Here is a 13,672-nt window from a genome sequence, read left to right as displayed (position 1 = left end):
TATACAGTGAGACTCTTTCTCTAAATAGTAGCTAACCTGAATCTCGTGATCTTTCTGTCTCAGCCTCAAGAGTGCTTGTGCTACCAAGCTGAATTCGTTTCTTTCTTTCATTTATTTATTTATTGAGACAGGGTTTCTCTATAGCCCTGGCATACATATGTCCTGGACCTCATTACGCGGACAAAGCTGTCCTCTAATTAGGAACTCCTAGAGATCTGCTTACCTGTGTCTCTGGAGTGTTAAGATTAATGGTGTGAACCATGCAGAGCTGTCTGTCATTCATTTCTTGATAGTACTGCCTTCTGTCCCGCCCTTTTCCCTTCCGAGCCAATCCTAGTGGAGCCGGAAGCACGCTTGCTTTTGCCTTTTCTTCTCTGGACGGAGCTTCTTACAGGCCCGCCCCTTTTCACTCTGAGCCAATCGGAGAAGAACAGGAAGTGCTCTTGCATCTTTTCCAGGGTTACAATCGATGGCTTCTCTCTGGTCCCGCCTCTTTTCTATTTGAGCCTATCAGAGAGGAGGTTGGAGTTTCCGCGAGCTCCGTCTTCTTCTTCTGGCCCGCCCCTGTCTTCTGTGGCCAATGCAGACCGGTCTGCGGACGGCATGGCTTCCCTGGTCCCGTAAACCTGACCCTCCTGATCTCAGTCCCGCGCTCTCTGCGTTTGCTGGCGACTTGCGGGGCTCCGGTTCCGCGGAGGATGGGTGAGGCCGGGCTGGCCAGGGTCTGGGGCGGGCAGGAGGAAACAGCTTCCTTCCCCACATAGGGCCATAGGTTGCTGCACTTGATGTTTTACTTTTTGTTTTTATTGTATCTTATTTTTCCTTCCTTCATCTTATTTCATTTCTCTTTGTTTTTCTGTTTGTATCCCACGTTAACTGAGAACTCACTGTGTAGCTCAGGAAAACTTGGGACTCACCATGTAGCCCAGGTGTGGAACTCAACATGTGAAGCAATGGGCTCGGCATTCAGTGTATAGCCGAGGCTCACCTGGAACTCATTACCCAGGCAGATTAGGAACTCGCTGTGTAGTCTAAGCTGGCCTGGGACTCAGATATAGCCCAGGTTAGCCTTAAAAATGAACGGTGTTACTCCTACTTCAGCCTGCTAAACGCACATATTGGCAGGAGGCCGTTGCTCCTGGGAGCAGGGAGGACCAATTTATGCTCTTAACTAGGTTTTTCCCTATCTGAGACTTAGGGATACATTTCAATGGAAACTGGCCTAACTTCAGGGGCGGGTGGTGGTGGGAGTAACTCCTTATACACATATTTTGAGGCTTCTGGGTCTACTGAACAGCCCCTGTAAACAGTACAGTTCAGATTTCTAGTCCTTTGAAAAACATCTTTTTCAGTTTCTGTGTTTAAGGCTCTGATTGAAAACAAATCAAACTTGGGCTAGAGAAATTGCTCAGTGGTTAAGGATGCTTGCTACTTTTCCAGAGGACTGGAGTTCACCTCTGGCTTCCAAGGTTCATCATGCCTCTAGTTTCATCATGTAACTGAAAGTAACACAAATAAATCTTTTTAAATGGTGGCACATGCCTTTACTCCCAACACTTGGAAAGCAGAGGCAAGTGGCCAGCCTGTCTTCTTAGTGAGTTTCAGGACAGCCATAACTATATAGAGAGGCTCTCTGTCACAAAAAAAGTAACAGTGACAGCAACCACAAGAAGACTATTTGTACACAGAGGCAGGAGGGTTGTTTTACGTTTGAAGGTGGCCTGGTCTTCAAAACGAGACTTTGTTTCAACCAAAAAACTGACCCAGCTATCTACCTTTCTTAGATCATTGAATATGAAGTTTGCCCTGCTGTGTTGTTAAATCTGTGTGGTTTTAAACTTAGGTCCTCTTCTGGATGTGTGGGACTTTTCCTCACCTTTGCTGTCGCTATGGATGAACAGGTTCTACATATATATGGGCTGTGCCCTGGGAGTTACCCTTTGGATTTGTGTCCAGATCATTGTCAAGAAACAGGTAATTGGGGTAGGTTTTTTTTCCTCTCTCTACCTCTCCCCTTAATAGATTTTATTTGTAATTAGGGGCCCATGTGTGGGTATGTGTATAGTGCCTGTGGAGGCCAGAAGAGGGTATTGGATCTGCTGGAGTAGGAGTTACAGGTGGTTGTAACTGGCCAGGTGTGTGCTCTTGACCACTGAGCCTTGTCTCTGATGCCTCATCTAATTTTGTGATCGGGGTCTCTCGTTTAACCTGGAGTTTGCTGATTGGACCATGGTGGCTAGCCAGTGAACCAGAACTTTTTTCTCTTTTCCTCCCCAGCACTGGGATTTCAGGTATGTGTCACCACACTCAGGTTTTTAATGTGGGCACTGGGGTTTGAACTCAGGTCCTCAGTGTGTGTGTGTGTGTGTGTGTGTAACTGATGGATGTACTGTCTGATCCATCTCCCATTTTTTTCCTGAGAATCATTTTATACGTATGTCTTTGACCACGTGCATGTAGGTATGTTGACCTTGGAGGTCAAAGGGGGGCATTGGGTCTCTTGGACTTGGAGTTACAGATGCTTGTAAACCACCATGGGAGCGCTGGGAACTGAACTCAGGTCCTCAGCCAGAACAACAATGGCTTTTAACTTTAAGCCATTTCTCCAGCACCTGCCTTCATTTTTCTTTTTCAAAAGGAAAGACAAATTTTCAAAGCTTTCATAAAACTACAGAAAAGCTAAAAAAGAACCTCTAGAGTTTTTATTTTGTTTAAAGATTCACTTTATGTATATGAGTACACTGTAGTTGTCTTCAGACACACCAGAAGAGGGCATCGAATCCTATTACAGATGGTTGTGAGCCACCATGTGGTTGCTGGAGTTGAACCCAGGTCCTCTGGAAGCAGTAAGTGCTCCTAACTGCTGAGCCATCTCCCTGAGTTCTTATTTTTCATTTTTTTGGTGTTTATTTATTTATTTGGGGTATGTGTGTGTGTGTGTGTGTGTGTGTGTGTGTGTGTGTGTTTGTTTCTATCTGTGTGGGAGAGGGGCAACACCTTTCAGGAGTTGGTTCCTTTCTTCCATAATATCTGTCTGTCTTCCAAGGAGGGGTGACACCTTTCAGAAGTTGGTTCCTTTCTTTCATACTGTAGGTTCTAGAGATTGAGCTCCAGTCAGCAGGCTTGGCCACAGGAGCCTTTGCCCACCTACCCAGCTAGGTGAGATAGAGCTGTGTTTTGTATCCCTGGCTGCATACTAACTATGTAGCCACTAACTAGCCTTAACTTTGAGCAGTCCTCCTGTTTTAAACTCCTGAGTGACTCTTCCAGCCTAATGCCACAGGGTATTAAATCACATTTTTGTTTGTGTAGATTTTTTTTAATGCCTTAATTTTTTTTTCCCTTAACATTTTAAAGACTATGTGGCCTAAGTTAGAATCCAGGAGATTTTTATAATGGAATTTTAACTTGCCAAGAGAAAAATACCTAGGTGTGGTAGTGCATGCCTTTAATCACCACACTCTGTGAAGGCAGAGGCAGGTGAATCTCTTGAGTTTGAGGTCAGCCTGGTCTTCGGAGTGAGGTCACAGCCAGGGCTACATAGAGAGAACCTTCCTTAATAATAAAAAAAAAAAAATATATATATATATATATATATGTATATATATATATATCAATGAAGAGATAGATGGGTAAATAGATAAATAAATGAGAAAAATAAAGCTTTCAGGGATTAGGGTAATCTTTCCTTTTATACCCGCTAGAGGTCAGAACATCAGAACCCAGTTTGCTCGCCACATCCTGGTGGTTTTTAGGATTAAGTTGAAAGAATAGAAAATATTTGGCTCTGGAGAGAATTTCAGAGGGTTACAGCCATGCAGACATGACAATCTGACAACCAGAGTCCAATTCCCAGAGTCCACATAAAAAACTGGCTGTGGACATGGAGAAATGACCTGGCGGTTAAGAGGATGTGTGCTCCTGTAGAGGACTCCAGCTCTGCTCCCACTGCCTGTACCTCTAGTTCCAGGGACTCCAACACCCTCTTTAATCTTTGATCACTGTACTCACGTGTGCGTGCGCATGAGCACACATGGCACCACACTTCTTTACAAGTACTGACTTCCCGTCTCACCTGTCACGTGACACTTTCTCAGGTACTGTTTCTGTTCACCTCAGGAGAGGGCTATGCCAGACTGAAGAAATGTTTTCATCCAAGTCCTGCTTTGTGAACTAGTCAGTTTACTGGGGTTGCTTCCGGCAGCATGCCTGCCTCTTGGGAAGCTGCACCGCCTGAAAGCCCTGCCCCGGTGTGGCTCCTTCCTGCACACCTGCCAGGCAGCTCCACCGGAAAGTCTTCCAGGCAATTGTTTGCTGCTTATAGAACCATGGTGGGAGCTTCTTGAATCTTCTAAATTTCTTGTGCGTTTCATGCCTCTGTAGACAAGGCTGGCTTTGAACTTACAGATCCCCCTGCCTCTGCCTGAGGTTGAGTCTTGATGGAGTCTCTTCCTTTGTTCATCTTCAAGGTCACTCGTTCCCAGAAGAGTGTCCCAGGAGCTCCTGATAGCTCCCTCTCCCCTCAGAAGAAGCAGACACATGTGTCTGCAGTGAAGATTTTCTACGGATCACAGACGGGCACTGCCAAGGTGAACATTTCTCATCATGATTCTCCTTTGTTTTCCCCATGTTTAAAGAAAATTCCAGAAACCCTCCTTCAGCAGTTAGCTTTGTCAGCCTTCTAATCGCTTCTCCCCTCTCTCTTCGTTCCTTTCTGGAATGATGAATGGCTTCCTTCTTTTGGTCCCAGTGTCTGTGGGTTCTGGTCTCAAAGGAGCCTGAAGCCTTTGTCTACCTCCGGAGGATGGCGATTCTGCTGTAGGGATAGGATGTGGACTTCGGGCACATCCAACACTGTGACATGACATTGTAATCTCACATGTGAGAACCCCACAGTCGAGGTAGAAAAAGTTGTTGAGCACTCTGGTAATGAAGCAAGCTTGATTTATTTTTTTTTATTATTATTTTTTTAATGTGCTGCTTTTATAGCTGCCTTGGGATGCCTGTGGCTATCAGCTGTTGGTTGGATGTGCCAGGCACTAGTGAGAAGTGAATGATGGTGTTGATGCCAGGGAAGGGCTCTGTCCCTGGCAAGTTCGCACATCTAGCCAGTGCAGTCAGTGTGTTAGAGGCAGGGAAGGTAGATGTTGAGGCAGGCTCAGACTGGAGAGCCTTGCCTGCTCTTCTTGGATGCACATGCTACCAGCTTCCCTGGAAAGAAGGTCAGGACTGCCGAGTGCTTTCTAGGAAGAGACCGAGTAAGGCTGCTGTGAAAATGCATCCTTCTAAAAACATCATTTCCTGTGCTGCTGGAGAGGGTTCTGCTTCCCTCCCGTGGACGTTATACAGACAGCTGTTTGGTTTGAGATGGTCTCAGGAGTCCTGTTTGGGGTAATACTTCTTATCTTCATTATTTGATTTAAAAAACTATTCGCTTAGTGTGTGTTTGAGCCTGCGTGTTCATACACGTTGCAGGAGTCTACCATGTGGCTAGAGGGAAGGGGAGATGGGAGGGTGGGAGAGGAGGCTTAAACTCTGGGCATCAGGTTTGGTAGTTGGCCCTTACCCACTGAGCCGTGTCGCTGGCCTTGTAATTGTTACTTTACCATTTTATAAAAATTTATTTTACGTGAGGGATGTTTTCCCTGCATGTCTGTTGCATGCCTGGAGCCCTTGGGGCCAGAAGAAGGGGTCAGGTCCCCTGGGATTGGAGCTACACATTGATGTGACCCTTCATGCATGCTAATGCTGGGATTTAAACCTGGGTCCTCTGGAAGGTCAGGGTGCTCTTAACTGCTCAGCCATCTCTCCAGCCTGTCATTTGTCAACGGGAGAAACTGGAGTTTATTCAGAAACACTTTTGTACATTTCAAGCACAAGGGATCAGGGAAAGCAGTTGCTTAGGAGGAGGGCAAGGATATAACAGCGTGGGCACAGGCTCTTCAGAGTCACCAGACTAATGCACCTCATGACAGCAGTGTGGCTCTGTGCACGCTGTATTACAGCTGTGGCCACCTGCATTCTTTTAGGTTATTGAAGTTATGTATGTGTGTATGTGCACCACACACTACTGCACCCAACATGGAGCTCAGGACAACCTGCCAGAGTTGGCTCTCTTTTTACTATGTGGGTCCTCGGGATCAAACTCAGGTTGTCCTGCTTGGTGGCAAGAGCCTTAACTTACCCACTGAGCAGTGTCACTGGTCCCATTCAGAGCCTTATAATTTTTTTGTTTCAGACAAGCTTTCCTTTATTCCAGGCTGACCTCAAATTCTGTGTATACCAGAGAATGACTTTTACTGATTAACCCTTAGGCTTTCTCTTACATATTAATCACATAATAGCTCCTTTTAATTGTTGGTCATTGGTGATTAAATTCTAGTCACATGGTTGGTTTTCCTGGCCATCAGCCTCTGTCCTGGAGTCCTTTAAGGGTTCTGTGGTGAGTCATGTCACTGGCAAGATAGTGAATTCAAGAGTTTTAGGGACTTTGGGCTGAGTAACAAGGGTAGACTACTTACTACTAACAAGGGTTTTCACACACACCCTTGTGCTGACATTCTGTGCATAGTAACCTCCTTGCTCTCCTTGCCCCAGCCTGCACCTCTCCTTTCATCCTTTCTTCCATGGTGCTCATCACCACCTGGTGGCTCTACTGACACTTTTATAGAAGCATCTTCAGGACCAGGGCTTTGTCTGTGTGGTTTGCTTCTGTGTAATGTTGCCCAGAGGCGAGGCTGGCACGGTCAGTGAAGTGGTGATAGGGGCTAAGTCCTGGGAATGCCAAGCAGCAAAAGGGAGGGGTGTTTTTCTTGAGTGTCAACCTACCTGCCTGGAAATTTGAGCTTTCCTGAAGCATTTGCTCATGTGTTTTGGGAGGGCTGACAAGATTGTTACAGGGGAGAGGGCAACTGACCCCTGGTCTCTGACATACATCAGTGTATCTCCCTCCCTGCGGTATAGTAACTTGGTATTCTGTTTCCTACCTTCTTCCTGCTGTAGTCGACTTAAGGCCAGAGCTTTCCTGGGCTCTGTCAGACACAACCTTGACTCCAGGGCCTCTTCCTGCCTGTCAGCTAGCTTCTTATTCCCTGCCACTCAGCTGTGTTTGTGTGCATGTGCATATACTAGCACCTGTGTGTACACCAGCACATGTGCATGTGGCTAGACTGGCTGGTCTGTGAGACCCAGGGACCCACTCCTCTCTGACTCCTAAATTTTCGGATTATAAATACATAAACATCTTGCTGGGTTTTAGGTTCTTTTAATTTTTTTTTTTTTTTTTTTTTTTTTTTTTTTTTTTTGTTGTTTTGGGTGTTGAGTGTGGGTCTGCACGTGCCAGAGTGTATAAGTTGAGGTCAGAAGACAAACTTAGGTGTTTGTCCTCATTTTCTACTCTGTTTGAGACTGGGTCTGTGTTGTTTAAGCCTGTGGACCCCAGGCTAGTTTAGCGTACTAGCTTCTGGGAGTCTCCTGTCTCCATGTCCCATCGTGTAGGAGCACTGGATTCCAGTGTGTGCCGCTGTGTCCGGCTTTACACAGATACAAGCCAGGTCCTCATCTTATGCTACAAGCACTTTATCCAGTGAACTGTTTCCCCAGTCTAAAATAAAGTTAAAAAACAAAACAAAACAATCATGTATATCTGTCGTATGTGTACATGTGTGTGGAGGTCAGTTGGTTTTATCTTTCTATCATGCTATCATGTAAGCCCCAGGAATCAACCCAGCTCATCAAGCTTGGGGGCAAGTGCCTTCCTTTGTGCACAGAGCCATCTCACCAGCCCCGGCTTCTCTATTTCCATTTTCGTCACAATTTTCCTCTTCCTACTGGGATAGAGCACCAAAAGCAGTGTGATTTATCCCTGGGCACACCTTTATAGCGTGGGAACACCACCCAGTGCCTCATCTCAGTGATGGGCTTGAGAACTCCGGAAGCAGAGGATAAGAACCCCCTGTTCACAGTGATGACCGCTCAAGTCAAAGTTGCTAAAGAAGCGTCCAGCATCCACCACAAGGGGTGCCATGCTCCCTTGCCACCTGGAGCAAACAGCGGCCATGCTTCCCTTATTTGGTACACTGAAGAGTTTATTATCTTCTTCTCTTTCTAGGGATTTGCAGTGATTCTTGCCAAAGCTGTCACCTCTCTGGACCTGCCTGTGACCATTATTAATCTGAAGGAATATGATCCAGATGACAATCTGATAGGAGAGGTTGGTAAATGTCTTTTTTTTTTTTTTTTTTTTTTTTTTTTAAGAGATTATTTATTTAATGTGAGTACACTGTAGCTGTTTTCAGACACACCAGGAGAGGGCATCAGATCCCATTACAGATAGTTGTGAGCCATCATGTGGTTGTTGGGAATTGAACTCGGGACCTTTGGAAGAGTAGTCAGTGCTCTTAACCAGAGTCATCTCTCCAGCTCTCTTTTTTTTTTTTTTTTTTTTTTTTCTCTTTTTTTTTTCTCAGTTAAAACTCCCAAGTTTGGGGCTGTAGAGATGAAACACTAGTTAAGAGTTCCCGTGGCTCTTGCAGAGGAGCCAGGTTCGGTTCCTGGCACCCACATTGGGTGTCTCGCAGCTGCCCATAATTCCAGCTCTGGGAAGTGTGATGTCCTCTTCTGGCTTCTGCCTTGACTCTATTTGTTTTTTGAGTCAGGATCCTGCCCAGTAGCGCTGGCTTGACCTCAGACTCGCAGCAGTCCTCTTGCCTCTGCTTCCTGAGAGTTCTTAGGGATTCCTGGTTAACCACTGTGTTCCACTCCAATGCCTGTATCTGAAAAATGAACTTCACTTAGACAATCAAAACCCTCCATATTACTATTTTTTAAAGATTTAATATGTCTTTTTATTTGTTGACTGTCATGAATTGAATGTGCTTGGCCCAGGGAATGGCACTATTCAGAAGTGTGGCCTTATTTGGTCGTGCACTTTAAGACCCTCCTCCTAGCTGCTTAAGAGTCAGTATTCGGGTAGCAGACTTCAGATGAAGATGTAGAGCTCTCAGCTCCTCTTGCACTATTGCCTGCCTTGATGCTGCCATGTTCCTGCCTTAATAATGAACTGAACCTTTAAACCTGTAAGCCAGCCCCAATTAAATATTGTCCTATAAGAGTTGCCTTGGTCATGGTGTCTGTTCACAGCAGTAAACCCTAAGACATTGACTATCAGCATTTGCCTGCTTGTCTATAAATGCACTGTGTGCGTGCCTGGTGTCCATGGAAGCCAGAGAGGGCTTTGTTGATTCCCCTGGAACTGGAGTTATAGCTGATTCTGATCCACTGTGTGGGTTCTGGGAAAAGAACCTGGGTTCTCTGTAAGAGCAGCGGGTATTCTGAACCACAGAGTCATTTCTCCGTTCTTGTCTTGAATATTTTCGGAATCATGCTTCCACTGTCCTCCTGACCCAAATGCCGCTTCATTCAGATTGCTAGGAAAACCGTCTGTGCCTTCCTGGTTGCTACGTACACTGACGGCCGCCCTACAGAGAGTGCAGAGTGGTTCTGCAAGTGGTTAGAAGAAGCGGCTAATGATTTCCGCTTTGGCAAAACTTACCTGAAGGGACTGCACTATGCAGTGTTTGGCCTGGGAGACTCTGCGTACCGGAGCCACTTCAACAAGGTAGGTGTGTGGTGAGTTATAAAACTAGGTCTTTCCTTAACCAAAAGACAGACAAGGTCTCATGAGAACACATTATATGTGAAAACTAACCTATGAACTTTGATTATTTTTTAATTTGTGTGTGTGTCTGTTTTGCTTGCATGGTTATCTGTGCAACACTTGTATGCCTGGTCTCTGCAGAAATCAGAAAAAGGTGCTGGATATCATGGAACCAGAATTTTAGACATGTGAGCTGCCATGTGGGTGCTGGGAATTCAGTGTGGGTCCTTTGGGAGAACAATCGGTTCTCTTAACTGCTGAGTCATCTTTCCAGCCCTAATAATAGTAGTAAATTATTACATTAATGTTGATTCTTTATGGTGCTGATGATGGATCCTAGGGCCTTGAACATGCTAAGCAAGTACCTGAGCCACGCCCCTCACCCCTTACCCCTCACCCCTCACCGGGGGGATCCTAGGCAGGTGCTCTACCACTGAGTCACACCCCCAGCCCCTCACTGGGGGATCCTAGGCAGGTGCTCTACCACTGAGCCACGCCCCCAGCCCCTCACTGGGGGATTCTAGGCAGGGGCTCTACCACTGAACCACGCCCCCAGCCCCTCACTGGGGGATTCTAGGCAGGGGCTCTACCACTGAGCCACGCCCCCAGCCCCTCACTGGGGGATTCTAGGCAGGGGCTCTACCACTGAACCACGCCCCCAGCCCCTCACTGGGGAATTCTAGGCAGGGGCTCTACCACTGAGCCACGCCCCCAGCCCCTCACTGGGGGATTCTAGGCTTTGCCACTCAGCTCCATTTTCAGCTAGAATAATCTTGAGCTTCTGATCTTCTTGCCTTCATCTCAGACTTGTGACAATGCAGAAGTGTGTGCCACCACACCTAGTTTATACAGTGCTGAGGACTGAACCCTGGGTCTGCTGTGTACTAGGCAAGAGCTCTGTCACTGAGGAATATTTCCAGCCTTTTTATTTTGGAACAGAGTCTCATAAGTGGCCCAGGTTGGCTTTAAACTTGCTAAATAGTCCAGAGAAGCCTTGGACCTGAGATCCTCCAACTCCTGAGTAGCTAGGCTGACAGGCCAGCTTGGAGCTGGAAGAGCGTTGTATGGACCCCTGCTGTGTTCCTCCACAGACGCTCCTGGACTGTAGCCCCGACACTGGGTTTCTGCAGTGCAGCCTGGAGGTCTGCTTTGGAGGACAGATTGGACTTTGAGTTTGTGTGTTTGTGGTTTGCGGGTTTTTCAGTGTGTGTCTCTCTCTTCCCTCCTAAAGGTCAGCACGAACGTTGACAAGTGGCTCTGGATGCTTGGTGCCCAGCGGGTGCTGACCCGAGGGGAAGGCGACTGCAATGCAGTTCAGAGCAAACATGGCAGCATCGAGGCCGACTTCACAGCCTGGAAGACCAAGTTCATCTCCCGGCTGCAGGCCCTTCAGAGAGGGGAGAAAAAGACCTGTGGTGGGGACTGTAAGAGAGGGAAGTGCGAGTCGGCCCATCACGGCCCAGATGTGCGGCCTCACCCGAAAGGCGAATTGCATCCTGTGGATGCTGAGGTGTGTGTTTATGCTCCTGTGTGTGTGTGTAGGTAAGTGTGTAAGAGAGAGAGAGAGCGCACATGAGCGCATGTGTGGCTGTGTGGAGATACCTGACTTTACTTCTACCCTAGTTAGATGATCTGAATGAAACTCAGGTGCAGCTATTTCAGAGAGCTCAGCTTGTGACTTGTACTAGGTGCTAGCTGTGTATTATGTAGCTCTTCCTTCCCTCTTTCCCTTTCCCTTCCCCTCCTGCCTGCTTTTCCTCTTTTTTCTTCTTCCTCTGCTGTTCTTCTCTTCCTTCTTTTCATTCTACTTCGTTCTCCTTCCTTTCTTCCTTCTTTCCTTTGTTCTTTTCTTCTTTTTCCTCCTTTCTCACTTCTCTTCCCTTTTCCCTTTTGTCTGACACTGTCTGATTCATGTAGCCCAGGCTGGCCTGGAGCTCATTACTTAGCTGGAGCTAGCCTCAGTTTCCAAGCACTGGGCCTTAAAGCTCAGGGCCATGACACCCGTTTTTGTCCCTTTCACAGATGCATTGCTGAGTCAGGCTGACTTTTACCATCTTCTTTGGTCAAGAAATGGAAACTAAGAGGAGTGACATATGTCTCGGTCTGAGTGTGTATCCTGACCCCAGTGACTGTTGCTCACTCTTGTTAAAGCGGCAGGTCATCCTAGGTTCACCTGCCGACTCCCTTGGTCTCTAAGCATTATTTTTGGACAACTCCCCAGGTATCCACTTCCTTAGACTTGTCTTCAGGCTGCACGGTAGCTGCTGTGGTCACAGCTGGGGTCTTCTGCCTGGCCGCCTGGCCACATCCTTCAGGAACCGCTTTGAGTGATGGCTCACTGTGTCTTTTTCTCCACTTTTGCTGTGTAAATGGTCAGTCCATCTCCCGGACTGGCTGCTCCTTGCCCTCACAGCTTCAGCGACAATGCTTTTCTTCTATAAAGGTGGTGTAGGGTTTCCTTTTTGCTTTTTGGCTACAGTTTTCTTCTGCCTGTGAGGCTGGCCTCAAACACACCATCTCTTGTTTTGACCTTCCAGATACACTGAAGAAGTGTGCAGCCACACAAAACCAGAGTCCTTTGTTTTCTTCCTGTGGGGATTGAATGGGATCGTAGGTCTTGCCCATATAGCTCCAGCCCGCCCTTTTTGATTTGTTTTAGACAGGGTCTCATTCAGCTGTTGAACTTGACATATAACTGAGGATGACCATAAGTTCTAGATCTTCCTGCATGGTGTGCTGGGATCACATGGGTACCCATCTTGATTTTTTTTTTTTTTTTTTCTTTTCCTTTTTATTTGGCAAAGGGATCTCACCAAGTTGCCCAGGCTATCCTTGAAGTCACTTGTTAGTGCAGGCTGATTGTGGAACTTTCCTGCTTTAGGTTCTTGAATAATGGGCATCACAGGCTTGTGCCGCTAGGTTCTTTTCCTTTTTTCTTTCCTTTTTAAGACAGGGCCTTGCCCTGTGCTCTCTATTGCCTTGGAACTGGGTGTGTGTAGTCCAGGCTGGCCTTGACCTGGTGACAGGTGACCTCTCTCCTGACTGCTGAGATTACGGAGACACACCGCTGCACTTGGAAAGAGCAATGTTTTTTTAAAGGCAGGGTCTCATCATGTAGCCCTGAGAGCTGGGATCAGAAGTGTGTGTCAGTGTGTCCTTCTTCCTTTTCTTCATCATCATCATCGGCAGTTTCTCATACTCTCTCAGAAGCCCTGCCCCTTTACCTGACGTTAGCCCCTGCTCACTCCCCGTTTTCCACCTCCATCTTGCTTTTCCCTCTCTTCATTACCAGCTACTGCGGCTCTGGGGTCCTTGGTGCTGAGCATAGGTATCAAATGACAGAGTTTGATCACCAGGCATCTGCTCTCCCGTTACCCGCGGATGGCCAGCAACTCTCTTCCCTAGTGTACTGTAGCGGCTTTCCACAGCTGCTCCTGTCTGCCGTCTGTCCATTCCGTCAGCCTGTGTATTTCAGGTAGACACGGGCTACACTGTTCTCCTTTTAGACTCTGTTTTAAAGTTTCCCCCCATGTTTATCCATGTGTATGTGGTGTGCCTGTGTGTGTATGCATGATTTTTGCACGCTTGTGGGCATATGTGTGTTTGTGTATATGTACATATGTGGATGGCGGATGTTCATGTTTGGAATCATGTTTGGCTGCTCTTGTACCCTGTTCACTGAGGCAGGGTATCTGTCACCCAGTGCTGAGAGAGAGAGAGAGAGAGAGAGAGAGAGAGAGAGAGAGAGAGATAGACAGACAGACAGACAGATGGCTGATCTCCCCACCGGCTTGCTCTGCATGTTGGTCAGGCAGGAGCACAGGTGGGCAGCCACACTCAGCCAGCATTCGTGTGGATTCCAACTAGGGATCCGAACTCTGGGCCTCATGTTCGCCCAGCAAGCACTCTAACCACTGAAGAGTTTCCCCAGCCCTTTTCAAGCACTTTAGAAGCCTCTGCCATTTTCCTTCCAGGATGTGATCTCCCCACATCTCTCCTCCACCCTTACACATT

At 47.1% G+C, this 13,672-nt stretch overlaps 1 protein-coding gene across 3 annotated transcripts in view; it reads left to right on the top strand.

Annotated features, from left to right (window-relative positions):
• The first annotated feature begins 576 nt into the window (after positions 1-576).
• LOC308439469 (S-adenosyl-L-methionine-dependent tRNA 4-demethylwyosine synthase TYW1) overlaps positions 577-13,672 on the top strand; it is a 74,021-nt gene continuing 60,925 nt past the window's right edge. For 2 of the 3 annotated variants that reach the window (XM_080941293.1, XM_080941291.1), the window contains exons 1-6: positions 577-702; positions 1,844-1,983; positions 4,470-4,589; positions 8,111-8,212; positions 9,425-9,619; positions 10,890-11,168. In XM_080941293.1, the coding sequence (XP_080797419.1) occupies positions 699-702; positions 1,844-1,983; positions 4,470-4,589; positions 8,111-8,212; positions 9,425-9,619; positions 10,890-11,168 (840 nt within the window). In that variant the 5' untranslated portion in view covers positions 577-698. The remainder of the gene's footprint in view (positions 703-1,843; positions 1,984-4,469; positions 4,590-8,110; positions 8,213-9,424; positions 9,620-10,889; positions 11,169-13,672) is intronic. The other variant, XM_080941292.1, reaches the window with a different exon arrangement.

This window comes from Micromys minutus, assembly GCF_963924665.1.
Source record: "Micromys minutus genome assembly, chromosome: 29".
NCBI classification, from domain to species: Eukaryota; Metazoa; Chordata; class Mammalia; order Rodentia; family Muridae; genus Micromys; species Micromys minutus.
Note: the sequence above shows the minus strand (reverse complement) of the source record. Positions and strands in the feature narration are given on the sequence as shown.